Below are 26,186 nucleotides of genomic sequence, written 5' to 3'. Positions count from 1 at the left end.
CACTCTCTGGGAAAGGGACGCACTTCCATGATCACCTGCTGCACAACTTGACTTTGATAGCAGCTTTCTTTGCTCTTCTTTCTGAAACTGTGCAAGGACTAAAGTCCATCTGGTTTGCTCATATCAACCAGGGAGGCCTGTCAGCAGACAGTCCCCAGGACCTTCTGCAGGGGGCACCTGTGTCCATTCATGGGGCAATAGAAATATCAATGACTAATGTTTTATCCAGTGCCTATTATGTGCCAGACCCCATTTAAATGCTCTACATTTATGAATTTGTTTAATCTTTACAACAATCTGTGAAGCAAATGTTATTATAATTATTATTGCCAATTTGCAGATGAGGTAACTGAGGTCTGCAGAGGTTAAATGGCCTACGCAAGTTTGTGTGGCATGGAAGTAGATGGCCTGAAATTGGAACCCTGGCAGTTTGGCTCCAGAGTCTGTGCCCTTGACCTACAACCCTACATCCATCTCCTCCTGGGGAGGTCAAAGGTTGCTGTGCTGAACTGCCATCAAGCCAAGCATGACTGGGTGTCAAGAGCACTAGTAGTGGTCTGGGGGCGTCCCTAAAGCTCAAGGGCCAAGTAAGAAGAAGGAACTGACCTGGTAATCAAGACCACAGGAACACAGTCAGCCTCTCATTCAGCAGCTGAGGTGGATACCAGGCACCTCAGGAACTCAGCCAGGAACCTGCTGCTGCAGTTCACCCAGCCTGGTGCAGCCTCCCTCAGCTCTTCTGGGCCATCAGGGAGCCTGGAGAGCAGCTGCCATGCAGCATGGGGACTTTGGGAGCCTGGTGGTGGTGGAGGAGCTGGGCAGCCATCTGATTCCATCCCTCCCCTACGTGCTACTCTAGCTTGGACACAGAGCAGAGGGTGGATCACAGGTCAACTAGTTTCAGTTCCAGATCCTGAAGGTGGAGGACAGCATTTTCCACTTGGCTGGAATGGTGGGAACAGGTCATATTCTGGTGCAAACCAGGACCTGGAGATCCCCCTCTGCCTCCTTGGCCTCTGGGACCATATCACCTAAGGATGAGGAGTGCATGTCTTCGCCACAGGAACCACCTCTACAGTCTAGCAAGCTTCACTCTCACTCGAGTTTCTCATTTGTGTGGCTGTGGAGAACAACGACAAGATCTCATCCTCTAGCCTAATCCAGAAAAACTTTCTTGCTGAAATTATGGGCAGCTTCCTGGCTACATTCTGCCAATGGGGCCACAGACCCTCACCCAGGACTGCCAAGAACATGGGATATTACTGCTGGCTGCTAACCAACTGTTCCAACCAGGCTAAAAAGGGGATGAATGCTCTTCCCAACCCCTGCCATGTAGAGGCATATGGGGGCTCAAAGATCTCATGCCCTGTCCTTGGCTCTGCAGCATAGTCAGTCCACGTCTACCACGATGCATCACAGTGAAGGCCATTTTGCTACAGGATGCTGTGGTCACCACCTCAATCCCTGGGCTCCTGCGGGCCAACTGGACCCATGTACCTGCCTCTCACGCCAGATCAGCAGTCACCTGATGAAATGAACCCAGATACAATAGCTAAATTGCTTAACACAGGAGGATCAGAAGGCTTGGTGGCACCGGAACGGGGGGCCAGGTTCAGTGACTGCATATTTGATGCGGCCCCAGAGTCTGTAGCCACTGTGTTGTTGGGAATGTGTTACCAGAACCAAATGGGCTCAGCTCCTTATGGCCAGTCCTTATTGTTCCTTATTGCTGGACAGCCAGGAATACCAAGGTCACTCCTTATTCTGGAAACCTGAGGCCCCTGGCACAGCTCCAAAGTCACTGGGATGACAGATGGCAGCAGACTAATGCTTGGAAGAACCTCATGGACTCTATGGAGCCAATGAAGGTCCCCTCCTATGTCATCCCTACTCCCAATGATCTCATGACCTGGGACTTTGCCCCACGTCCAGCAAGGAGATCCCAGCTGACTGCAGACCTGAGAGTCCAACACTACTGCCCATTTTCCTACCTCTGAGCACCCCAGGAGGCCATGTCCTGACGTCCTAGTGTCCCTGTGCTGCAGGCCATGCCACCATTGCCAGCATGACTCTCATGATCTCAAAGGTGGTTCACATCCAGCAGTGGATTTGGAATCAGCATCTATTCCACCAACCCCAGCCCTTCTATGAATCTTGTCTTAGGCCCCAGGAGGACTGTCATGGAGAAGGTTCTCCAGGGACAATGCTCTTGGCATTCTCTACTCCCTTCAGACCGACAGTGGTAGGAATGGGTGAATGGAACCCTCAAAAAGTATCTCAGGGCCTGCAGCCTGAGTGCACCAGTGGCCCCAGTTACCCCTTCCCTGCAGCTGAGTGACCTTCTATACCTCCTCCACAAATCCTTCCTCCTTCCTGCACCTCCATACCAACACCAGAGATTCTGCAGGGCAGCCTGGCAGGCCCCTTCTACCAACAGGCCATCCAGTAACAGTCCCTGGTGATTTCTTTCCTGCTCCAGCAAGAGTTAGCTGCTAACTCCAGGGTCTCCTAGATCCGTAATCCCACACCTTCAACTCCTGTCCCCTCCTGGCCCAATCTGCTGGGATCCTTCCTTGCTCCCTGTCCCCTCCTGAGTCACCTTGGTGATAGAGTCTGTCATTTCAGGACTGTCAAGGGCTGTGGTGAGAGTAGGAGGGCTTGGGAAGCATGTGAGGGAACCCTGCCCCCATTCTGGGCAGGCTCCAGAACTTTTCCTGGCCTTCTTCACTGGTGACCCTGGAGCAGTCTCCAGGGGACCAGGCATCTTTGCTAGTGACAGCCTGAGCTCTGCTTGTTTCTGTGTGTATTCTCCTGTCCACTCTCCTGGTTCTGCTCTGCCTCTCATCCTTCTGGCCATTCTCTCCTTTCCTGCCTCCACTGTCCCTAAGACCTGTATCCTCATTGGTGCCATCTCAGGCTTCCTCTAGGAACACACCCTAGCTCTGGAGGTGCCCCTGGGGCATGCCCTGGGGAACTCAGCCCTTTATCTCTCCACAGACTTTCCCCATGACATCCTGGGAAGCTGGGGAGGCAGATGAAAGTGTAGAAAGAGGGAGGAAGGGCTTGCCCCACCATGTGTCCTTCTGCCATATTCTGCTGCGCAGCGTTCACGCTCATCTTTGTATTCTCTAGCTTTAAAAATTCCTGCAGCTGTGGGGTAGAGAAGACTAAGGAGAAGGCCGCCTACAAGGTGCTGCGGGAGGAATACCAGAAGCTGGGGCCTTTCTCCTTCGCGGAGACCAATGTCCTGATCTGCTTCCTCCTGCTCATCATCTTGTGGTTCTCCCGGGACCCCGGCTTCATGCCCGGCTGGCTGTCGCTTGCCTGGGTGGAGGGTGAGAAAAAGTAAGTTGTTCGTTTGGCCAAAGCCCCTGGCTTAGTTCATCTGAACCAGAATGCTGTTTTTCTCCATCATAGGTGGCCAGAGGAAGGTCCAGGGTTGGGCTCTTGGTTCTGGAATGGTGGGTTTTATGACTCATTTTATTCTGATGGATCTTCATGATGAAAATGCAGATGTGTTTGTTTCTTCAGCATCCTCTCCTGCAATGAACTGAGCAGAAAATGCATGGTCAGGCAGAGGGGCCTGAGAGTTTCTTGGGCTAGGAGTAGGTCTCCTAGAGCAAAGCAGGAATATGTAGAGTCTTTCCTGGCTCCAATATTGCCATGGGAGGGAAGGTTGAGAAACTTGTAAATCCTAGGAAAGGCAGGAGATATGGGCAGAGAGATGACTGCCTGAAACTGGATATTCCATTTTGATCTGCTTGGGTATTCCAAAAAAACCTTGTGGTCACCCTGGTGAACATGCAATTCTAAAGAACCTGGTACAGAAGTCCACCCATGCAGCAGTGCAGGCTAAAAGAGGGAAGTGGGCTGCTGAAACTCATCCAAATTATGTGCCCAAGAATGTGAGCATCTTGTTTTTAGCCAGAACATAGTCTTCTACACCACCTTGACCTTGGCTTTGGGAACTTCAGTTTTCACACCCAGTTGAGCTTATTTCTTCATGTAGGAGGATTTAGACACAGAACTGACAGAGTTAGAACATGTTTCTTGGTTGACTGTCACTGCAGCAGTCGAGCTGGGCTAAACCCCTTTGTCCTCTTTCCCCGCTAGGTACATCTCTGATGCCACCGTGGCCATCTTTGTGGCCATCTTGCTTTTCATTGTGCCTTCACAGAAGCCCAAGTTCAACTTCTGCAGCCAGACAGAGGAAGGTAAGGCCTCTCTGTCCTGACCTCCCAGTTCATCAGGATCGGGGACCTGGCAGCAAACGATTATCATAAGATAGGCCCTGGGCCTAGTGGAGAGAAAAATCTTGTTCCACCAATCATGTTAGAAAAGCTTAGGGAGATGAGATTTTCAAGCCAATTATTATTTAGAGCAAAATCTTTTCTTTTTCTTTTGTACCAGAGGTTGAACCCGGGGGTGCTTAACCACTGAGCCGCATCCCCAGCTCAGGGTCTTGCTTAGTTGCTTAGGGCCTCGCTAAGCTGGCTTTAAACTCTCAATCCTCCTGCTTCAGCATCCTGAGCCGCTGGGATTACAGGCGTGTGTCACCATGCCTGGCACAAAATCTTTTCTTTTTGTGCTTTTTAAATATTTAAAATCTTATTTATATCACACAGGGACAAAAAGTGTTTTGGATTTCCCTTAATGCCACCAGTATTTTTTCATCTCTTCCTGCCTGTCTTTGTTAATATAAGTTATGTAGTTATAATAAAAAGACATGCAATTATTTCTTTGTTGTTTAGGATTTTGTCTTAATTTGGTACTATACTAGAAACATTTCTCACTATTACCACGGTCTCCAGATTCACTCTGTTTAATGAAAGCATCCTATCGCCTGGAGGGGGCAGTGCCCATTCTCCATCTTGGCCACTTTGAATTTTTTGTTAGTATAAATTGATGTTTTCTTGTGCATAGCTTTTCATTTGGGGGTGTTTTTCTTTAGGATAAATTTCTAGCCATGATATTTCTGAGTTAAAAGAACATAAATGTCTTAATGGCTTTTAAAATGTGGGGCCAATTTTTTTTTCTTTTCGAAAAGCTTGTTCCATTTTAAAATGCCAGCACGGAACAATCTTACCAAACCCTCACCAGCAATGGTTACAAGTATTATTGTAAATTTTAGCTAATTTACAGATATAAGCTGGTATCGCATTAATCTTTTTGCCTTTATTCTCCTTTGATTATGACTCTTTTTTGTCTTCTAACACTGTTCTTGTGTGTGTGTGTGTGTGTGTGTGTTTGCTTTTTCTTCTCAGAAAGGGAAACTCCATTTTATCCCCCGGCACTGTTGGATTGGAAGGTGACGCAGGAGAAGGTGCCATGGGGCATCGTGCTGCTACTGGGGGGCGGATTTGCTCTGGCTAAAGGATGCGAGGTAACTTCATCAGCCATCACTGCCTGGGGCCCTCAGATTCCTACCAGGAGGGAGGCCAGAGGTGCCACATTCCTCCACTCCTCCATCCCTGGGCTGCTGTATTTCTGTCTCCTCCACAAAACTGCACATGCTGTGAGGGCAAGAACTCTCTCTTGTCATCTGAGAACCCTGTACCACAGACAGTGCCTAGAAGGGAGGAACCCCTCTTGAGTGACTACAGAAATGAGTGGATAAGTGACCTCAGTTTTCACACACTCACACAGAGGTCAAGGATACACTGCTGGGCCCGCTTTGGGGTCTGGTAATAATAATCTCTGCTTTGGTTATCTTAGGGAAATCTTTCCTTCAAGTCTTCATGAATATTTTCAGCATTTTCTTTGGTTCTTCTATATGCTGATTCTCTCATTGCCCATCACATGTTTCTGAATAAACCCTGGGTCAAAGAGATCACAATAGATATTAGAAGCTACGGTACTTTGAACTGAACAGACACTGTCCTAGAAATGCCCCTCAGGGCCTCGGCTGAATCACAGCCTGTGTGGTTTCAAGACTGAGAACCTTGCAGGGGACAGCCACTGGGAGGCCTGCTGCCCAAGAGAGCTCCGAGGTCACATGCCACCAAGATGATGGCAGCACTCTGGCCAAAGCAAGGTGAAATAAAAATTATAGCCAGTTCAATCCAACAAATGCTCACTGATCACCAGCTACCAGGCAGGCCATGTTTTAGAGCTGGGGACACAGCAGGGATAAATGCACACATATCCCTCCCTTGGGGGATCATCCAGAGGGTCAGAAGAGTGCATACTGAAGTTATCCACTGTCTAGCTTACCCCCTTCATCTCATAAATGATGAAGTCAATACACAGAGAGGGAGGTGAGCACGAGTCAGCTCCAACACCCTCTTCCCCTAGCCCAGGCTGAGGGCTGCCCCCCAAAACGAGTCCTAAGGGTGGGCAGCAGTTGCTAGGAGGAAGCTGGGGTGCAGAGAGGGCAGGTGAGGGATGCAGAGAATCCAGGCCGATGGCCCCTGGGAGTGCAGTGGGCAGAGCTGAATCTTGCAGACCAGGGGGGACAGGGCACGCTCGTTGGGAGGCCGTCAGCAACCCCAGGAAAGCACCAAGGCGTCGGTGGACAAGGTGTGCACCATGGACAGAGGGGTGCAGGTGAAATTTCAAAATTTCAATTTTTTTTTTCTCTAGCTAAGTATTTAACAACATAGGGGAGAGGAACAGCTTTTAAGGGAAAAATACCCCAAAGGTACCTTTCTCTACCTTCTTTCTTACCCCTTGGGGAAGAAATGAGACAGAGGGAGGGATGAACGAGCTCAGTGCTGCTATTCTCCCTCCCTCCCTTCCTTCCTCCCTTCCTTCTTTCTTTCCATCTATCCAGGAATGGAAGATAATAGATAGGCTTGGTCTATCTTGTATTTTCTGTTTCTTCAACATCTAGGATAGAATCTGGTGTGTAGTGGATACACACACACACACACACACACAGATATTGATATATATGTATATTGTTATATATACATATATGACCAAACCCAGGGCCCCATGCCTTCTAGGCAAGTGCTGTGCCACTGAGCTACATCCCCAGCCCAATAAATAGTTTTGGGATGAGCAAATCCACCCATCAAGTCGCCTTTCCACCATTCATCCACCTACCTGTTCATTTCTCCATCTATCATTTTTACATTCCTCAAACATTACCATTTCATCCCCCTAGTGTTAGGTTAGGTACAGGCATTATGGAGGAGACTGAGACATGATCCCTCTTTTTAACACTTCATAGCCGAAGCAGGGGGGTTTACCTGGAAGGACATTTCAGGAGGAAGTGACTCATGAGCAAGGGAAAAACACAAGGTATCTGGCTCGAGAGCACATGAGGGTGGAGAAGCCTTTGTCCTGGGGTCTTGAATTCAGAATAGCATGTGTGGAGTTAGTGGACGTTCCACTGAAGAGGAGAGGCCAGGGGAGTGACTTGGCCTCATGTGCATTTGAGAAAAATCTTTCTGATGTTCGAAATGGAGACTTGGGGCAGGCGGGAGTTGGGGCAGGACAAGCAGATGCCCTATAGTCTTCACCTAACTCAATCTGAGAACGTGGACTCTTAGGTCATTCTCTCCTTCACACCTTCCCCCACTTTGGCCTGATTTTCTTCTGACTGTTCCTGCTCAGCCTCCTTTGCTGACTGATTTCTCCTCTGTTCTCCCTGAATTATGATTGCTTTCCCAGGCTCTGGCCTGTATCTCTGATCTGTTTACTTTTCATTCTCTGCCTGGTCAATCCCTTCTCATCCCAAAGTTCTAAATTTACATCCAAATTTCTGGCCTAAATCATTCTCCTGGGCTCTAAGAACTGTGGGAGACTGAGAGGAGAATGGATGTGAGTGAAATGTTTTGGGTGATGTGGTGACTGGGTGCAAGGAGGAAGGGGACAGAGACCCATCTGTGTGACTCCCAGACCTCTCGTTGGACAGCAGCAGATGGTGAGTCCAGAGGGAGAAGTGGATTCTGAGCTAAAGAGGTTCAGGTTGGAGCATGTTGAGCATAGTGCTCACAGGACACCTGGGTGCGAATATCTTGAAGGCATATAGACGTTAAATGCAGATAGTAGACCAGCTGAAAAGAAAATAAAGATTCAGGAGATTGCAGAGTGAGGATGAAGTGGGGGTGAATGAGATCACTTAAGCGATGTGTGTGAGGGATTGGAGGTAGAGAATGGCCAAACCATGGCCCTGGAGATAACTGTAAAGCCAGAAGCCCTGAAGTCACTGGCCTCCTGCTGCTTCCCAGGCCTCAGGACTCTCCGAGTGGATGGGGAAGCAGATGGAGCCCTTGCAAACAGTGCCTCCTGCAGCCATCACCTTGATCTTATCCTTGCTTGTTGCTGTGTCCACGGAGTGTACAAGCAACGTGGCCACCACCACCCTGTTCCTGCCCATCTTTGCCTCCATGGTAAGTAGCCACGCCAGTGCGGGTGGAGAGGGTGGTATGTCATTTCACAGGAAGCTGTCAACCCATGATGATATTCTGGGGCCCTAGACAGGTGGTAAAATCAGGCACCAGAGCTTGACCAGGCTCAGAGACCTGGATCTGGCCCTGGTTCTGACCTAGACTTGTGTGCCCTTGACGACCCTGGTCCTGAGGCCCTCACTGTTTTCCTATTTCCTCTTTGTATTTTGTCTGTTGGTCAAAGCACCAAATATGGACTTTTTTTTTTCCTTCTTCTTTTTTTTTCTTTCAGAGGTGCTGGGGGTTGAACCTAGGCCTTGCACATGCCAGGCAAGTGCTGTACACTGAGCTACATCCCCAGTCCTTTTTTTTGTTTGTATTTTGGGCCATGGACTTGCTTAGTTGCTGAGGTTGATCTGAAACTTGCAATTCTCCTGTCTCAGCTTCCTGAGTAGCTGGAGTGTCACACGGCACCCAGCATTGAACTTTATAAATCTCACTGGATTGTTTTTCGAGCTGGGGAGACAGGACTTGTGCCCAGGAGGAGGGGCCAGTGGTGTGGTTGCTGAGTATGTCACGAAGGTGTGCAGGAGGACTGCAGAGCACCCCTGGGAATACTATTGACTGGGACTCCCCAGGAAGAGACTTTAGAGAACGAACGGCTTGGGGATGAGTAGAAGGGAGAGGACATTCTAGGAAGATGAAGCAGCCTCTGAAGGAGAGGTATGGCAGGACTGAGGACTCCCCACAGCTTTGCTTAGAGAGCTCAGGGATGAGAGGTCCATGTGAGCTGAGCCAGAGAGGTTGTTGTTGGTGGAAAAGGGGCCTCCTGAGTGCCAGGTGGAGCATTCTGTTCATGGGCAGGAATGATTTTGAACTGGAATTGAGATGAAAACAGAATTAATAGAAAAGTCAGCTCTCATCACTTCTCACATTTCTTTTGTCCTTCATTGCAAAGCAGTGCTGCCCTCGGGGGTGGTATGGGAAGAGCCCTGGGCTTGGAGCCAAAAGACCTGAGTTCCCCCAACACATCCCTTAAGATCTTTCCTCCTAGAGTTGTGCTGGGTGTCTGTCAGATGGGGCTATGAAAAGCCTCTGTAGACTGCAGAAGGAGCGTGGGAGATGCTGTAGTTATTCTGCAGCCAGGAGACAGACTCACAAAAGGCCCAAACAGACCATTGAAGTTGGTAAATTTCCATCCAGCTGCCTGGGCGTCCATGTGCATAAAAAAGCAAACCTAAGTGGTTTTTTCCTTCCATTCCAAGTGAAGATGAAAGTGTTAAAAATAGCAAGGTGGCCTCTCTTCTCCCCCTAAGCAGGCTGCCAAGCAGATGCCAAAGAGGAAGAGGTGGAGAAGGAGGGAGATGGTGTGGTGCAGAGCCTTTTTCTGATGGGCGTGTGTTGGGGGTGCCTCCTTTCCCCGAGAAAGGCCTTGGCTTTGACATCTCCAGCCCTTGCTGTGAGCACCAATGGCCCTAGACAGACAAATGCAGGCCTTAACCCAAGAGGGTGGCCAGACCCTTTGGAAACAAGCTTGTCTAGAACCAGAAACCCTGAATTAGGTGTCCCAGAGCTACCTCTAAGGCCCCTTATGCCCCTGCCTGGGTGCCCATGTGGGAAAGGGAAAGGTGGTGGTCATCCAGCTGCGTTATCGAGGAATGAGGGCTGCAAACACCATGTGCTACACAAAGCCAAGGGAAATGAAGATGTAGAGGGGGACGAGGACACAGCCTGGCCCTATCTGGGACCTCTCAACAATTCTCAAAGGGTACACAGCCTTTTCAGAGGACTGTTAACCAATGGGAGTTGTAACCTTAATCCTGCTCAGACCCTTTGTCTGGGCAATTTCCCATCTGGAACTAGGTCCTAGGAAAATAATCAGAGTTGCCTGTAAGTACATCATTGTAACAATATGTGGCACCGAATTATTTGTTATAAAATATATTCATAATAATAGGGGGTTGGTGAAATAAATGACCACATGTTTGTATCATTTAATACTATCAAGCCACTAACAATCAGTTTTGAAGGATATTTAATAAACTGGGAACATGATTATGCTTTGATTGTTTCAAGTTGAAATGTAATATATACATGGGGCTAAAAATTGCAAAATTGATATAGAAAAGTATACAGACTCTAATCTTCTAGCCTCTTTCCTAGAGACAAGGTGTCTTAATTTCTTAGACATTTTTCTGAATATATTATACATGTGTATAGTACACACATACAAACATACAGACACTCTTTTTTATCTTTTTGGGGAGGGTAGGAGTACCAGGTATTGAATCCAGGGGACCTTAACCACTGAGCCACATTTCCAGCCCTTTAAAAAAAATTTTAAAAATTTTATTATGAGATAGGGTCTCACTAAGTGGCTGAGGTTGGTTTTAAACTTGAGATCCTCCTGCCTCAACCTCCCAAGGTTGCTGGGATAAAAAGTGTGCATCACTGCACCAGGAATACACACTCTTTTCAAAGAAATGGGACCATTCTATGGACATGTTATAGACTTTATTTTATTTTCTCTTTTGAATCTAACTATAGGTCTTGGATATCTTTCCATATTAGCACATTAAACCATCTTTATATCTGCATATTATTCCATCTTTTGTGTATACTGTATTTTATTTAATCATCTTGCTACTGATGGCCATGGAGTCTGTTTTCTATGTTTTGCTGTTACAATGTTGCAGTGAACATCTTTGCCTATGTAAATACACATGCATGATAAAGGTTCATTTTAACCGATATTACAATTATATCATTCATTCTTCATCAGATACTTAATGAGTGCCTCCTCCTGTGTTTTTAGAGTAGCTGAATTTTAAAATGTAGAATGAAAGAAGTGAATAGCAAATTGCAGACATAAAATGATCACAACTGTGTATAAAAACACATACATCCATAGATGAGGAGACCCAGTCCCTTCCTTGTATGTTTTTTCAGTTTGTGACAGGACAGAAAGAGATGTCCACATGGCATTGTGAGATTCAGTGCAATCCAGAGGTCCAGCATGGTCTCTGGCACATAGCAGAGGTCAAAGGCATAAATGGTGAATGAATCGTGGAGACTCAGACAGACTTCCGGGGGGTGGGGACCTTTGAGCTCAGCCTTCAGTGTTCAATAGTGTCATTGGCCAGAGAAGTGGCAAAACCCAGAGCAACCAGCAAGACAAAGGCTTGGAAGTTGGAACTTACCCGGTGCCTGCAGGGAATGTTTTTTTAGAATGAGGGCCCAGGAGCTTTTATGTTCTGTGCTGTGAGCTTCTGTGCTGTTTCTCCCCAGTCTCGTTCCATCGGCCTCCACCCACTGTACGTCATGCTCCCCTGCACCCTGAGTGCGTCATTTGCCTTCATGTTGCCCGTGGCCACCCCGCCTAATGCCATCGTGTTTGCCTATGGACACCTCAAGGTTTCTGACATGGTAACACAGCCGCTTCTGTTTACTTTTATGATGCTATTGGTATATATGATGAATGGCGTGTGAGTTTCCAAAGGATGATATGTGATTTGGAAATACCACAGAATGTCCCAATCTATAGTCATCATTGGTGTTTATAATACAACTTTTCTTTTTTGAAATGATCTCAAACTTCATAGGCTGTTCTGTCCCCAAGGTGGGTAATAGAATCTCCCACTGAGAGAAGCTTGTGTAGGCACCAGGGGGCCCCGGCTGAGCACTTGGAAGAGGTGGGGGACTCACTTGGCCAAGGGTGGACTTCACAGGCCAGCAAGATCCCTGAGGAAAGTTGGGGAGGTGCAAGGCTTATATTGGGGGAAATGCTAATGTAGAGGTGTAGAGGTGTCTGAAGAGGTAGAAGAAGTGAGGGGTAGGAGGAATGAGAGACTACGGATTGGAAGCAAACGCTGTCACAGGAAGAACTCTCATCGCCTCTGATGGGGGAAGGGCAGATTTGCACAACTCTGGATGAGGGATGGGCAAGTGGGTGAACCAAGGAAACCAGAAGCAAAGGTCCCTATGTGGGACCAGTCAGTTTTTAGTTAATGTGGAGCCTCCATTGGGTATCTTTGGGACTTCATGGAGCATTTTTTACAAAGAAGGTCGATCCCCGAAACCATGGATTGCAAACCTGATTCCAGTCCCCTGTAAAAAGTCTACAACAGGACATTCAAACAATGGTAGAAAAGAACACAGAGACAGCATTGGAAAGAGCTAGAGGAGGGCCACAGGGAAGCCAGCATTTTGTGGGGCAGTTAAGGCACTGGGGTGACCACTGAACCTAGAGTCACACCCCAGGCTCTGCCACACTCTCCCTTAGTGGCTGTTGCCTCATGTCACCTCCCTGAGGCCATTTTCCAATGCCCACTTGGACATAGAGAACCCATCTGTCTTGGCATCCCTCCCAAGGACACTGTGAGCATTTGATGACACTTAGTGGACATGATGTTGCTTTGTTTGGGGCAGGGGGGAGCTCAGAACATGACTCAGAGACGTTGAGGCCTAGCAAACACCTCTCCAAGAGGACTGGTTCCCAGTGTCCCGTTCGCTCTGTCCTGACCACAGGCAGACCTGAAGGGGCTGACTCTGACCCTGTTTTTATTTTCTTCCAGGTGAAAACAGGACTAATGATGAACTTGATTGGAATCTTGTGTGTGTTTTTGGCGGTCAACACCTGGGGACGGGCCCTATTTGACTTGGATCATTTCCCTGACTGGGCTAATGTGACACATATGGAGACTTAGGAAGAGCCACCAGACCAAGCCCACAGTCCCTTCCCTCCTGAGGATTACAAAGCTTCTGGCATGCCTTGCACAGAGCTTTGGGGATCGTACCCCAAAGTGACCCAGAGATTCCCACACCCCTGCAAGACCCAGCCAACCGGCCATCTCTTCCTTCAGACCCGGATTCAGAGATGGTGATGGGCAACTGGTGGGCAGGCTCTGAAGTGAGCGGAGCCCCTCCACAGGCTCAGGGCTCATCTTTCTCTGGGCTTGTCATCATCTCTCTGAGTTAGGTAGGCTACAGAGAGACTAGGATGCAGGCTCCTATGTCATGCGCCCTCTAGTGGCCACCGTGCAGGCCCCATGCTGGGTTCTGGTTCTCACCTGCTTAGTCCCAAGTAGTCCACCTGGGGATCAGATAGATCTCCAGGATGGGAGCTGAGAAAATAACCTGCCAGTGCCTGCGCCTCTTTCAGCTGCCTCAGATCATCCCTGTCACTCTAAAGGGCACCATCCAACCAGGACAGAGTGTGTGGTCTTGGGTGGCCTCCCACTGCTGGAGTGACAGTGAGAGTCAGCACCTCCCTGGGGACTTTCAGACTCTTGCATGGCATCACCACCAAAAGATGAACAATTTGAGGTGCCAAAACTTCAGGATGATGCCTGCTTCCCCTCCTGCAGCTCACTCCTGGCCGACCTGTTCCCTTCCTTACCTTGTTCCATTTTGACTAACCATTTGTACCCCAGCTCTCTAGTGAGTCTCCTTCAACTTCTGGGTCCCTTTGTTGTCTGGGCCTGAAGCTGCTTAAATCCTCTTGTGGGGGCCTCAGAGTCCCCACCTTTTCTCCCAGGCAAGTCAGTTTGGCTTTTCTGGGAAATACTTTTTCTGCCACCCCACACAGCTGGGGTCACACTCCAAGTATGGTAGCGATGGCTCTTTGTGGACTCCAGTGGGGTATCTAGGTCATCCCTCAACTGCAGACCCAGAGTGGACACCACAGTTAATTTCCAATAGCTGGGTCACCTCAGAGTTAGTCATGCTAAAGTCTGAGTTACTCTGGAAAGCCTCCTCTTTGTTGACTGGCCATTGCAGCCCAGCCTGACAGCAACAGAGCACCATTGAAAATAATCAGGGCTTGGAGGTCCCTGAGTACATACTCCTGCCCTTGAGTGAATCTTCCTGAAGTTACTGGGCAATGACTCCAGACTGGCCATGAGAACCCTCAGAAGCCCATGAGGGAGACAGGAGAGGTAACCACCTCTCGTTCCTCAATTCCATTTTCTTTCCTTCTTGTATTGCCCTGAAGAGGGGCAGGGGCAGATAGATGAGGTCCCTGGATGGCATTTTCCAGGGCAGGCAAATGTATAAAAACCTAAGGAAACCCCATCAAAGGACCAAATGTGTGTCTAGGTTCCTTGGGAGGGATGATTCCTGACCACATTGTCAAGGTCTTACCCTCGTTAAATGCTCTATCTCCCATGGAAAGTTCCACTGTGATGACTGGTCTCTGGTTTTCTGCTGTGTGATGGGGATGGGGGAGGTGGATGAATGGACACTGCCTCGCTGTCTCTCTCCTGTACCTGGTGAATCCACTAGTTATCTTAGTTGATCTTTGCAGCAACCCTGTGAGACATGCAGTTGTTATTATCCTTGTTTGTCACTGAGGAAAACCAAGGCTCAGAGGGGCCAAAGTGATATGTCTTAAGTCACGCATCAAATTAGTGGCAGTTACGGTTACAGCAAAGATCTTTCGGCTCTGTGCCCACTGTTCATCCCGCTAGTCATTAAGGGCTTTGGCTTTCTAAGTCTTGTAGAGAAAGGTGAGTAACCAAGAGCAAGTCCATCTTAAACCTCTGACTTGTCCAGGGAAGATCACCAAACATGAGTCCTTTTTTTATTGCCTCTTCTGAGATGGGCTCAGGACTGTGCTAAATAAGAGCCAATCCCTGCCCTAAGACATCAAGTATTTGACTGGGAAGAGTGTTGTAGAAATGGCTACCTCCCCCGCCACCAACACACACACACACACACACACACACACCCCAAAGTCAAATGATTGCTTCCTTCTTATCTACCCATCTCACTGCTCTGCCACCATCACTGTTGACTGGCCTGGCCCACAAGACTGAGGACTTTAACTCTCGCTGGGTCTAGAGCCAGGAACTCTGGCTGACCCAGAGCAGGCTATGATGAATATGACTGATAAATGAACGATTGATCCAAGTGGTCATTGATCTGTATGCTCAATGGGCACACAGTTGTTGGTCAGTGAAGATCATCCAAGGTGGTCACTAAAAAATGAGTGATGGCCAGGTGTGAAGGGACTCTACAGACACCATCTGGCTGAGGGCTGACAAGGGAGGTGGGTGGAGGGCTTCAGGAGAGCAGAACCCACAGCTGAGGAGGTCGAGCAAAGGCTATTTCTAAGCAATGTCTCTTGCAATCAACAGGAGTTGCTCAAACATTATGGCCTGTGCTATTGAGAAATGCATTTGACTGCAAATAAGAGAAAACCCGTGTCCAGTGGCTGAAACCATAGCGACATTTAATGTTGACCTAACAGAAGTCTGGAGGAGGGAGATGGTCCAGCAACTTATTTAGGCCACCAAGAACTTGGGCTCCATAGTTCACTCTGTCGTCTTCAGGAGATCTCACTTTACCCTCAGGCTGGACCCTCAGACTGTGTATGCATCTCAGTTCCCTCAAGGCAGGAAGAGAGAGGTGTAAGTGAAGCCTGGTGGTGCCAGGGTGCACTTTCCCCTTTTATTAGGAAAATAAAACCTTCCTCAGAAGCTCCATGCAGACTCCTCTTTGTGCCTTATTGGCTCAAACCAGGTCACAGACCCATCCGTTCAGCAATCATTGACAAAGGAGGGTTGGAATACTGTAAGACTGATAGAGACTTGTCTCTCGCTGTTGGGGAATTGGCCTATGCTTCCTGAAATTAAGGTATTTCCATTCACTAAAAATAAATAATAAATAAATAAATAAATAAATCTGGGTTTTGGCAGAGCAAAGGAGGGGAGGTCGGGGAAGCTGTCGGTAGATGATGGACAGCGCCTGGGGTTACTGCTCTAGGTTGTTTGAGCGGCTCTCATTTTTGTGGAATTCAGTAGAAACATGGCTGCTAGGTAGCAAGAGAGCCTGTGGCTGTCTGGTTAAGAGCTTCAGCAATGCCTCCATTTCCCAAAGGCCAGTCTTCCTCTGAGGGACCCACTAGACTTGGAGGCCAGAGTCTGAACCATGGCTAGCTCGGTCCTAACATCCGACAATGAGCAAGCCATTTTCTCTGGGACTCCATTTCCATCCAGAAGGGGACAAACTAGAGGGCCTCTAAGGGCCTTTGCCCCGAGTCATAGATCTCCTTATCCCAGCTGGCTTCCCTTTGCTTGTGCCAGATGCAGTTCCCCACCCTCAACCCCCATGCCCACCTCCCACGAAATCTCAGTTTATAGCCTATTTCACGGGCCCACTCCCTGCTCCCATCTGGGGCTCAGCCACTTACCGTCTCGGGCCTTTTCCCCATTTATATTTTGCCTGAAATATTTTGTAAAGAACTTCTATCCTAGATGCTTGAGTTCTCTCTTCCTGGTGTCTTAATCAGACATCTAGGCCCAAGGTTAACTGAGCACATAATTCTGACTGGAATTACCGTTGTTTGTTTTTGCCGGGACTCAACGTCTCCACAAGAATGTCAAGCCCCCAGGCTCCTTACCCTCTGATTCCTGAATTAGGAGCAGCAGGCCCTGAGCCAAGAGCTTTCTTGGGGAGGACTGGGGCCTCCCCTTCTGGCAGGGCCATCCATCTGCTTAGAACAGGTGAGATCTTCTCTCTTCTCCTCTGGGCATCTCTTGCACACTCTAGAGAGGACTGGCTGCAAAACTCCAAGCAGCACATTAACTCACTGGCAGATTCTTGTCCTTGAAATGAATAAGGATGTTCTTGGTAAGACCCTTGATGGAAGGTTCTTTTTTGTGGGAATAAAGGTCAAATTTATATATAACTATAATGCACCAATTAAAAAATAAATAAATAAATATAATGAAGACCAATAGAGTAAAGGGATCAGGGAGAGGGCAGAGAGGAGGAAAGAGGAGGTACTAGGGATTAAAATGGAGTAAATTATGTTATAGACATTTATGAATATGTCAAAATGAACCCCACTATTATGCATAACTATAATGCATTAAAAAATAAACCAAATACTGCCAAGCACAGTGGCACACGCCTGTAATCCCAGCAGCTTAGAAGGCTGAGGCAGGAGGATCACAAGTTCAAAGCCAGCCTCAGTAATGGCGAGGTGCAAAGCAACTCAGTGAGACCCTGATTCTAAATAAAATCCAAAGTAGGGCTGGGGATGTGGCTCAGTGGTTGGGTGCCCCTGAGTTCAATCCCTGATAACCCCCCAAAAATTAAAATATAAAAATAAATAAACCAGATATTGGATTGCTAGGTTAAAAACTACACCTGGTTATTCCATTCTTAGTGCAAAATCTCTTCTTCCAGATAGACTCTCCCTTAGTCCCATGGTCTCTTAAATGCCTAATCTTCTAATCTACCAGAAAAGCTTTTGATCTTTTCACATTAAAAAAGAAAAGTTTCACCCAGATAAATCTTGCACATCATTGGATGAGCTTTGACATTGTGCACCCAGAAGGTTGCCATTGAGGTTGAAATCTGAAATTTTCTGTATTTCATTTGGAGCCCTCAGCAGGACTCTGACACTCATTTTCCTGCCCCCAAGAGGATCTTCCGCATGCTTCCCTGGTCTGTCTGTCCAGATGTCCACTCCCCTCATGGAGATACAGCTGCCCATTGCGTCCTGCTCTCAAAGGTAGAGACATATCAAAATTCATCTCAAAGCATCCTTGTGTTTTTATCCAATCAAGAATGTTTAACTAGGTTTCATAGCAAAAAAAAATTAATATGAATGTAAGAAAAAATTCCAATACTACAAAAAGATATTGAAACATGTCCCTCCCACCTCAAAACTTGAGTCCCCCAGACTCCATCCAGAAAGGAATCTGCTGTCAACAATTTCTTAAACATCCTTCTAGAAATTTCCATATACATGATTATGCAACAGACACATAATCTCTTTATAACATATGGGAGTATATTATATATAGTTTGTCTTTGTTTCTACCCCTCCACCCTACACTTAATATTTATTTGGAGATCATTCTATCTCAGGACACATTAAGTTTAGCTAGTTTTTTTTTTTTTATTCAATAGGTAATTTGGTGTTTAAATTGAGATAAAATCAAATCAGTGACTTCCACAATAATTTTGACGAATGGCATATACCTTGCAAGCAATACTCCAATTCTATCACCCTCCCCCCATGAGTTCTCCCTGTCCCTTCTAGCAATCTGTTCCTCCCATAGGCAAGTAAGCTATGATTTGTCACCATGGATTGGGTTTGTCTCTTGAACCTAATATAAATGGAGTCACCCAGTACACAGTCTTTTGTGCCTGATTTTTCCTGCTTAACAGAATATTTTTGAACATCACTCCTGTTGCTGTGCATATCTATTCATTCCTCTTATTGTTGTTGCTAAGTAGTGCTTTATAGTATGAATATACCAAAATTTTTCTAGTCTTTGGTGACATTTGGGCTATTCTAGTTTGGGGCTATTATGGGTAAAGTTGTTATACATGCCTCTGTGCAAATCTTTTTGGTGGGCATGGGTTTTCATTTCTCTTGGATATGTGCCTAAGATTGAGCCTCAGTCTTTCTAAAAGCTGTGCAGTATTCCATTGTAAGTACGTACTGTAAAATAAACAGTCCCCTATTGATGGACATTCAGGTTGCTTCCAGTGTATTGTTAATGCTATCATAAATGATGCTGTGCATATTTTTTTTTTGCATATGTTATGCTGTGCATCTATTTTGTGAGAAGAATGCTTTCCTAGAACAACATGATGCTCCAAGGGATGTGTATTTAATTCTGGGAGAGATGTTGCCTAATGGTTTTCCAAAAGGCTGTGCCAAGGTATGTTCTTAAGAACTGTGCATAAGAGTAGATCTTGGCAACCCTTAGCAACTCCATGTAGAATTATATTTTAATCTTGGCTCATTGAAAATGTTATTTTGTGACTTTTGTTCACATTTCTTAATTGTTCTATTTTTTACTCTTTGGTGGTGTTGGAGTGTTGATGCATGCTAGGCACATGCTCTCCCACTAAGCTATATCCCCAACCCTGTATTTGTTTAAATAAGTAAGTAATGTTGGCTATTTTTTCACATGTATATGATCTGTTTGTGGGTCTTTTTCTGAGATCTCCCTGTCTTTTGTTCATTTTTCCAAGAGCTTTCTTAAAAAAAAAACAGGTTTTCTCATATTCATTTGTAAGAACTCTTTATGTATTAAAGAAATCAGCCATTTGTCTATCATAGGAATTTTTATATGCAAAGATCTGCTGATGCTAGTTACTCTGTATTCTTCTTTCTCACTCCCCACCCCTAGCTACTCTTGCATATTTTTCCATAAGAATTTCTGAATCAGCTTCTCCAGTTTCAAAAAAAATTCTGATTCTCCAATTGGCATTTACCTCTCTGTCTCTATTTCCTGTTCCTGTTCCCCTCACTCACTCCAGGGTTTCTTGACCTTAGCATTACTGACATTTGAACCAAATAATTCTTTGTTGTATGGGGCTGTTCTGTGCGCTGTAGCATACTGAGCAGCATCCTGGCTTCTAATTCACTACATGTCAATAGCAACCCTCTCCCTGACTCCAGGTGTAACTATGAAAAATGTCTTCAGACATTGCCAAGTGTCTCTTGGAGGACAAAACCACCCATGATTGAGAACCACCGACTCCCTCTGATCTAGCTGCATGAGAGTAGGAGAAATCTACTCCTGTCCCTTCATTGCCTTGATTCTTTGCTTAAACGTCTTCTCAGCCTATTTTTAATAGTAACTCCCCTCCCTGTTCAGCATTCTCCATCATGACCTTGATTTTTCTCTACTGCCCTTTTCACCTTCTAACATACTATGTAATTTACTTCTTCTGTATTTGTCTGTGACTTCCCTGTCTCTAAGAACATAAGCCTGAGGGTGCTTGTGTCCACCTCAGGATCTTTTGTGCCTAGAATACATCAGGCATCAGCAAGTACACCATCAGTATTGGATGAATGAATGCATCAGGTTGGCTGTGGCTTGTTAGGTGAAAAATTGAGATAGATTGGCTTTCAGGGAGCCCCAGATCTATGAGTGTGACCAGTCACACCTGTCTCTTTAGTTAGATGAAAAATACCTCCAGCATATGCTTGTACCAGATCAACGAGAAAAAAACAAAATCAATTTAAATGTGATCAGATTCAAAGACTTACACAATGTGCCCACAATTGATTTATGGCTAGACTACCCAAACAAGAAGAAACATTCTGAAATATCAAATATCAAATGATGGACATGGGATTTGATTTTCACAAGAGCTTGCCTGAGAACCTGCACATTTCTTTCCAAGAAAGTCCCATATATAGTTGGAGAGGTCAACCCCTCGATGTGTTATTCATCTCCTCTTCTCTGAGAAAAAAGGGGCGTCCATCCACATGTTGCCTTTGGAGTGTGTGTATCTTTGCTTTGCTGTCTTGGAATTGATCTTTGCTGGTGCCTTGCTTTTGAATTCCTAAAATTCTTTCCACAGTGCAAGTCAAGAACCCAAGGCTGAGTTGAGATCCTACTGTCCCCTCAGAGGGACCAACTCAGACCCCTGTCTGGTGATGAAATTATGTCTTTACAATAACATATCTTATGTCAGAAAATGGCATTTCCCTTTATGTTAAAATTTTCTTTCCTCTCCTCTGTAATGCTTTATTTTGATTTTTTTTTTAAATTTCAGTCTGGGCATGGAACCCAGGGCCTTACATATGCTAGGCAAATGCTCTACCACTGAGCCATATCCCTAGCCCTGTAACATTAAAAAGTTTCTTATGAATGAGAAGTTGGAATTTTTTCCCCTCAGTTCTTTGCTCACAGCCTCTGTTGGCCATCCTAGGTATCCATCTCCACCCCTCCATCTAAGGGGACTGTACCCAAGGGACATTGAAGAGACTTTGAGGATGATCCTACTGCGGTATCCTCCCCAAGGACACTGGCCTCAGCAAGTCAGCCTCTGGGAAGGGCTGCTTGGTATACCTCTGGGTTCCCTTCTATAAATTATGATGCTCATTGGAGTTCTGAAGGCTAGGTGATGAACAGGCTCAGGAGAACGAATCCTGGCCAGTTCCCTAGCCCAACAGGAGGGGCCCTGCCAGATGACTGCTCATACCCTCAATGTCTTCCCTAGATGGTCCAGTGGAATAGGTTGTTGGAGGAGAGAGCTTGCCTGGGAGGGCTCTGAGAGGACAGAGGGGAAGGGGCCTTTTCCATTTCCCCAGACTCTTCCAGATGGGCCATTCTTGTCTAGGCCTGACATGTTGTGGGAGACTGGATGAAGACCCTCCTCTGGGTGCAGTTTCTCGCCTGTGAAGTGGCTACTTCAAAGGCTCTGAGAGCATTCTCATGGCTGCTCCTCCCAGGGTCCCCTTTTCTACAGTCCAGATGAGATGCCTGCTAAGGCCACTTGAGTCTCAGGCCCACCAAAAGAAACCCTGACTGTGCCCCATGCACCATAGATATAGGTCGGAAGCTATGACCTGGTGCCTCCTGGGGAGGTAGTGAGACCTTGAGAAGCACTGGGCACCAAAATGGGACCCTTGCCCCCTTCTCTTGGGTAAGTTGACAGAAAGCAAGATTATGCTTGTGAGATGAATCCTTGTCACTGACCGTTGGTGTAGGAAGTGTTGTATGGCATCCTGTCTGCTGTACCCCCAGCTGGGCCTTGCTCCGTCTCCGGGACCCCCCTTCCACAGGAACCCCAGAAGCCCTGCTTAGGACCTAGTGGGCGGTCTGGGCTGTTTGGGAGGCTTGGCAGGTCAGGCCTGCAGCCTGCAGGGCGGCTGGGAGCAGGCTCCTACCCACTGCTGGGCTGCGGCAGTGTCCGGCGGTTCGCCACTTCACATTTATAGCTACAGAGCTTCTCAGTTTACTGTCCCTGCGGTGGGAGACCTGGCTCTCTAGAAACCTCAGCTGTGGTTTGTTGGGAGGCTGCCCAAGTGCCGAGCTGTGAGGGGGGGCTCAAAATGTTCCTGGGTTGGAGAGGCCCAGCCCCCAGCCTTGGGCTTGCCCAGGTCTCTTCCTAGGTCCTTGCCGAGGGTGGTGGAAACTGTCAGCATACTGAAGGTCCCTTGGAACCCCTTCCCTATCTGCTGTTCTGTTAGAAGTAGGAACTCTGTCGGAGCACAGGGTGCCCCTTTAGCCCCAGGGGGACCCTTGAACCCAAGGGAATGGGTGGAGGAGCTGGCATTAGAGAAAGAGGAGCCAGTGACAGAGGGCCACTTGGCCCCCATGGTGCCAAGCCAGTGCTGATTTCAGAGTCACTGGCTCCTTGTCTGCTTCCAGGAGCCAGGGTGGGCTCATCATGGGGCTCACGGAACCAGGGCTGGTCACCTAATACTTGAGCTTCTTTTGATTTTGAGAAAAAATCAGGAAACATCAAGATGATGACCCAGCTACTAAAGCTGCTGCTCTCCAGTCCAGGTTTCTTTCCTGCCACTGGCCAGTCCTGTGACTTCCCTGCCTCCCAATATGACTCAATTGGTCCTCTCAGCAGGTGACACTCATCGTCGATCATCGAGAAGTCCTAGACTCAGGGTGGTTCAGGGAGGTAGATGAGTCCTCTGGCAACCATGGTAGAACAAGGGTGGGGACATAACCCTGACTCCAGAGCTCCCTTCCCTTTTCCTGTACCACTGCGTGTTGTCTGACCTGGCCTGAGAGCTGGGAGAAGCAGGCCTGGCTACTCCTGTGCACCCAGCCATGATTCTGCCTGCTCTGGGTCAGTGGAGGACACATCTCCTTGCAGCCTGACTCTCCCCTGTCCCTGCTTGCCCCATCTGCCCCAGGGCCCCAGGCCTGGTTCTGACCTGCTCCTCACTAACTCCCAGGTCAGAGAGGCAGGGAGGGAGAGAAGGAGTCTGGGGCCAGGCAGGAAATGGCTCTTGTGATGTCTGGAAGCGCACACCCTGCAATCCAGGGAAACCCCAGAGGGCAAATGAAGAGGGAGGGAGGGCAGGTAGGGCCGTGATTACTGGGTGGTGAGTAGAAGGGATCTGCGGGATCCTTGAGGAGGTGAGGCCAGAGGGCTACGACCTAAAAATGGAGAAGGTTGTCACATAAATAGAACACCTATGGGGTGTGTGTGTGTGTCTTTTTTAAAGTCAGGATTTATTTCAGTGTTCCTTTCCTCCACAAACATCCCTGGTGTGCCACTGGGGTGGTTTTAGTCAAGTGACACGGGCAGCTGTCTGATTAGGGTCATGGTGCCCTTAATCTGAGGCAGTGTGTATGAGTGTGTGCATGTACATGTGTGGTTGTGTGAGATGGTAGAGGCATGTGAGTGTGTATGTGAACCTATGTGAGGGTGTGTGTGAGAGAGAGAGGCACAGAGAGAAAGTGTTTGCAATTGCAAAGAAAAATTCAGTTCTACTTTCACTGACCCCTGCTAATTGCCAGGTCTGTGCTGAGGGATGGGGGTCACAGAGAAGAAGCAGGCTCTGTCCCTGCCCTGGAGGATATGCCTAAGTCAACAATCATTCTATGGATTGAATCAGACAGGGGAGGCCAAGGTCAATCTTGTGACTCCAGAGAGGTTTCCTCAGATGGATTCCAAGCAGAATTTTGAAGACGACTCATTCTTCAGACTTTCCTTTTTTCTTGCAAAGAACGGTTACTGAGCACACAACGTGCGCCATGTATTGACCTCGTCACAAAGAGACAGGCGCAGACCCTGCCTTGAGAAGTCTAGCCGGAGATAGTCATGTGAATGGTGGTGATATGATGTTGTCTGGGTAAAAGTAGGTGTGGGTGTAAATTGCATTGAGGAGGAAGAAGGAACCACCACTCCATTTGGAGAGCAAGGGCCTGTTTGGGGTGCTGGCTTGTCCTATGGCTTGATAGGGGCAAGGGAACAATGAGTACCAGGAGAAGTCACCCTGAGAGACAGATCCTGTGCTTAGCATGGGGGTAGCCAAGGGGCAGTGGGGGCAGGACTGGTGGTTTCAGTCTATGGATGAGCTGGGGGTGTTGGGATAACTGTGTCCCAGCCTGGCTTCTTCACTTTTGAACTGTGTGTCCTCGAGCAGCACACTTCTCTTCTTGCATCATGTCCTTATGTCTCTAGTGGAAATTGAGGTGACACTGGTCACACCTAGCTGGCAGGGTTGTGTGAGGAGTAAATGAGAAAATGCATATGCCGGTGGCCTTGGGTAGAGCAGGGTCCTGCAGCTTATGGATGGATGGGAGGCGTGTTACCTCCTTGCAGGGATGTGAGGTGGGGCCAGACTCTCCTGGGAGGCCCAGGTGGAAGGGCAGTATGTCCTACTGACCCTTCTGTTGCTCCAGGTCAATATGTGGGACCCAATCCCACCCTTACTCTGTCTAGGGTGTCACTGAGGGGCTGAGAGCTGGTGTTCTCTGATGGACCTGCATCAGGAGGGGAAACTTAGTTGGCCCAGTTATGGTTAGTCACAGGGGCTGTCCACATAAGCTTAACTCTTTGAGTCTCTTTGTTTTTTCTTTCTTCCTTGTCTCTATCTTTATTTCTCCTGTCTCCCCTGATCTTTCTTCTTTCCTTTCTTTCCTTCTTTTCCTTCTTTTGTGAACTAGTCTCTTTGGGCAATACTGGCCTATCCGGGACTACTGTGCCAAACATCAGGGGTTGGCCCACCCACCCCTGGGACCCAGATCAGGGTCAAGGAGAGAGCAGCATTCCAGGGCCTGACCCAGGCCTGCTCCCAGGATAATGCTCACCTCAGCCCTCCAGGCCCCTGGCTCAGACCTGAGGCCCAGGGCTTAGGTTGGGTAATGCACAGCATCCCAACGGGTCGCAAACCATCTGTGGTCTTCTGAAAACCTGGTGCTGACTTGGCCTTCATGAAGGCTGCCCTGGGAGGGACTCCGACAAGATGGGCCTTGTGAGAGCCCTGTTACCTGCCAGTGCTTGGCATCCAAAATAGAATCTTCAAGGGCAGCAAACCCTTTAATTCAATGTGTCCCAACAGTGGGTCGGTGTGGGGATAACTATGATCTGACTGGTCTTGAGCTATAATTATGGAGTCAGAATAAAAAATTACAGGCATTGTGTGGGCTTGTTTTAAATATAACGTAATCCATACCGTCCTCTCTCTTATTTGCTAGATTTGAGGTGAAGACTTTGGCAGTTGGCGTAGGTTTTTGCCTGACGTGTAGCAGATAAAAATGGCCCTTTCCCAGCAAAGAAGACATGGTGGGAGGCCTCCCCAGACCCCTAATGTTCCCGACTGCCCCCTGCCCACAACCACACATACACGTATGCATCTGTGCCAGTCCTCTACGTCAAGTCCATTAGCTGTATGCCGTGTCTCTCCAACTGGTCTCCCTGTTTCCAATCTCCCCCAGGCCAGTCCACCAGAAACGTCCTTGTCAAACTTGGCCTTGATGCTTAAGAATCCACTAAGGTGCACCTCTGTCTGTAGGGTAAACCCATAAAACTAGAGTGGCAATAGAGTCGGGTGAAGTATGAGGGCCCTGGAGTCCCACTGCAGAGATCCTGCCCAGGCTCTGCCTGGTAAGAACCGTGGGAGTCTGAGTAGGCTGCTTGTCTGTGTGCTTGAACTCTTCCACCTAGAGAGGATGGCAGCACCTCTCACTGGGGGTGGGAAGTTGCCATCAAGTCTGAATGAGACAACACATTCCTCGTGGCACTAGGGATGTCCATTTTCCTCTCCAAACCTCCACTACCTTACCATGAAAAGGAGGCAGTAGACTTACTTTCAAATCAGTAAATGTGTGTGTGTGTGTGTGTTTAATGGTATTTGTGGTGTAATTGGTGGTGTGTGGTGAGCTGGGCTGTGTTAGTTCAACTTCTCAGGAAAGCAAAATAGAAATACATATGCAGAGTCTTAAAACATATTTATATCCCATGAGCAGTTCTCTAAACTAAGGGAAAAACTGAATTGTGGACAAAGATTCATGTGTGAAGAATTAGTTAGTATCTTTTTTAGATTCTTAAAACCCCGAGTTCTTAATTGCCCAGCATCTGGGTAACAGTAAAGTGTGTCAGCTAAAGACTATTATG

The 26,186-nt window shown here is 47.6% G+C and overlaps 1 protein-coding gene across 3 annotated transcripts in view; it reads left to right on the top strand.

The window, feature by feature from the left end:
* Nucleotides 1-15,818, top strand: part of Slc13a5 (solute carrier family 13 member 5) — a 29,699-nt gene extending 13,881 nt beyond the window's left edge. The window contains exons 7-13 of one of the 3 annotated variants that reach the window (XR_006847383.2): nucleotides 3,133-3,345; nucleotides 4,114-4,214; nucleotides 5,265-5,383; nucleotides 8,178-8,339; nucleotides 11,625-11,762; nucleotides 12,911-13,314; nucleotides 15,473-15,818. Coding sequence is in view for 2 of the 3 variants with exons in the window: in XM_046425069.2 (XP_046281025.1) it covers nucleotides 3,133-3,345; nucleotides 4,114-4,214; nucleotides 5,265-5,383; nucleotides 8,178-8,339; nucleotides 11,625-11,762; nucleotides 12,911-13,042 (865 nt within the window). In the remaining variant the exon portion in view is untranslated. Of the gene's footprint in view, nucleotides 1-3,132; nucleotides 3,346-4,113; nucleotides 4,215-5,264; nucleotides 5,384-8,177; nucleotides 8,340-11,624; nucleotides 11,763-12,910 lie in introns of all 3 variants that reach the window. The other 2 variants (XM_046425069.2, XM_046425071.2) reach the window with 2 other exon arrangements.
* Nucleotides 15,819-26,186: the final 10,368 nt, after the last annotated feature.

Source organism: Marmota monax, unplaced genomic scaffold (assembly GCF_021218885.2).
Source record: "Marmota monax isolate L192 unplaced genomic scaffold, Marmota_monax_Labrador192_F-V1.1 WCK01_AAM20220418_F8-fsc00218, whole genome shotgun sequence".
NCBI classification, from domain to species: domain Eukaryota; kingdom Metazoa; phylum Chordata; class Mammalia; order Rodentia; family Sciuridae; genus Marmota; species Marmota monax.
Note: the sequence above shows the minus strand (reverse complement) of the source record. Positions and strands in the feature narration are given on the sequence as shown.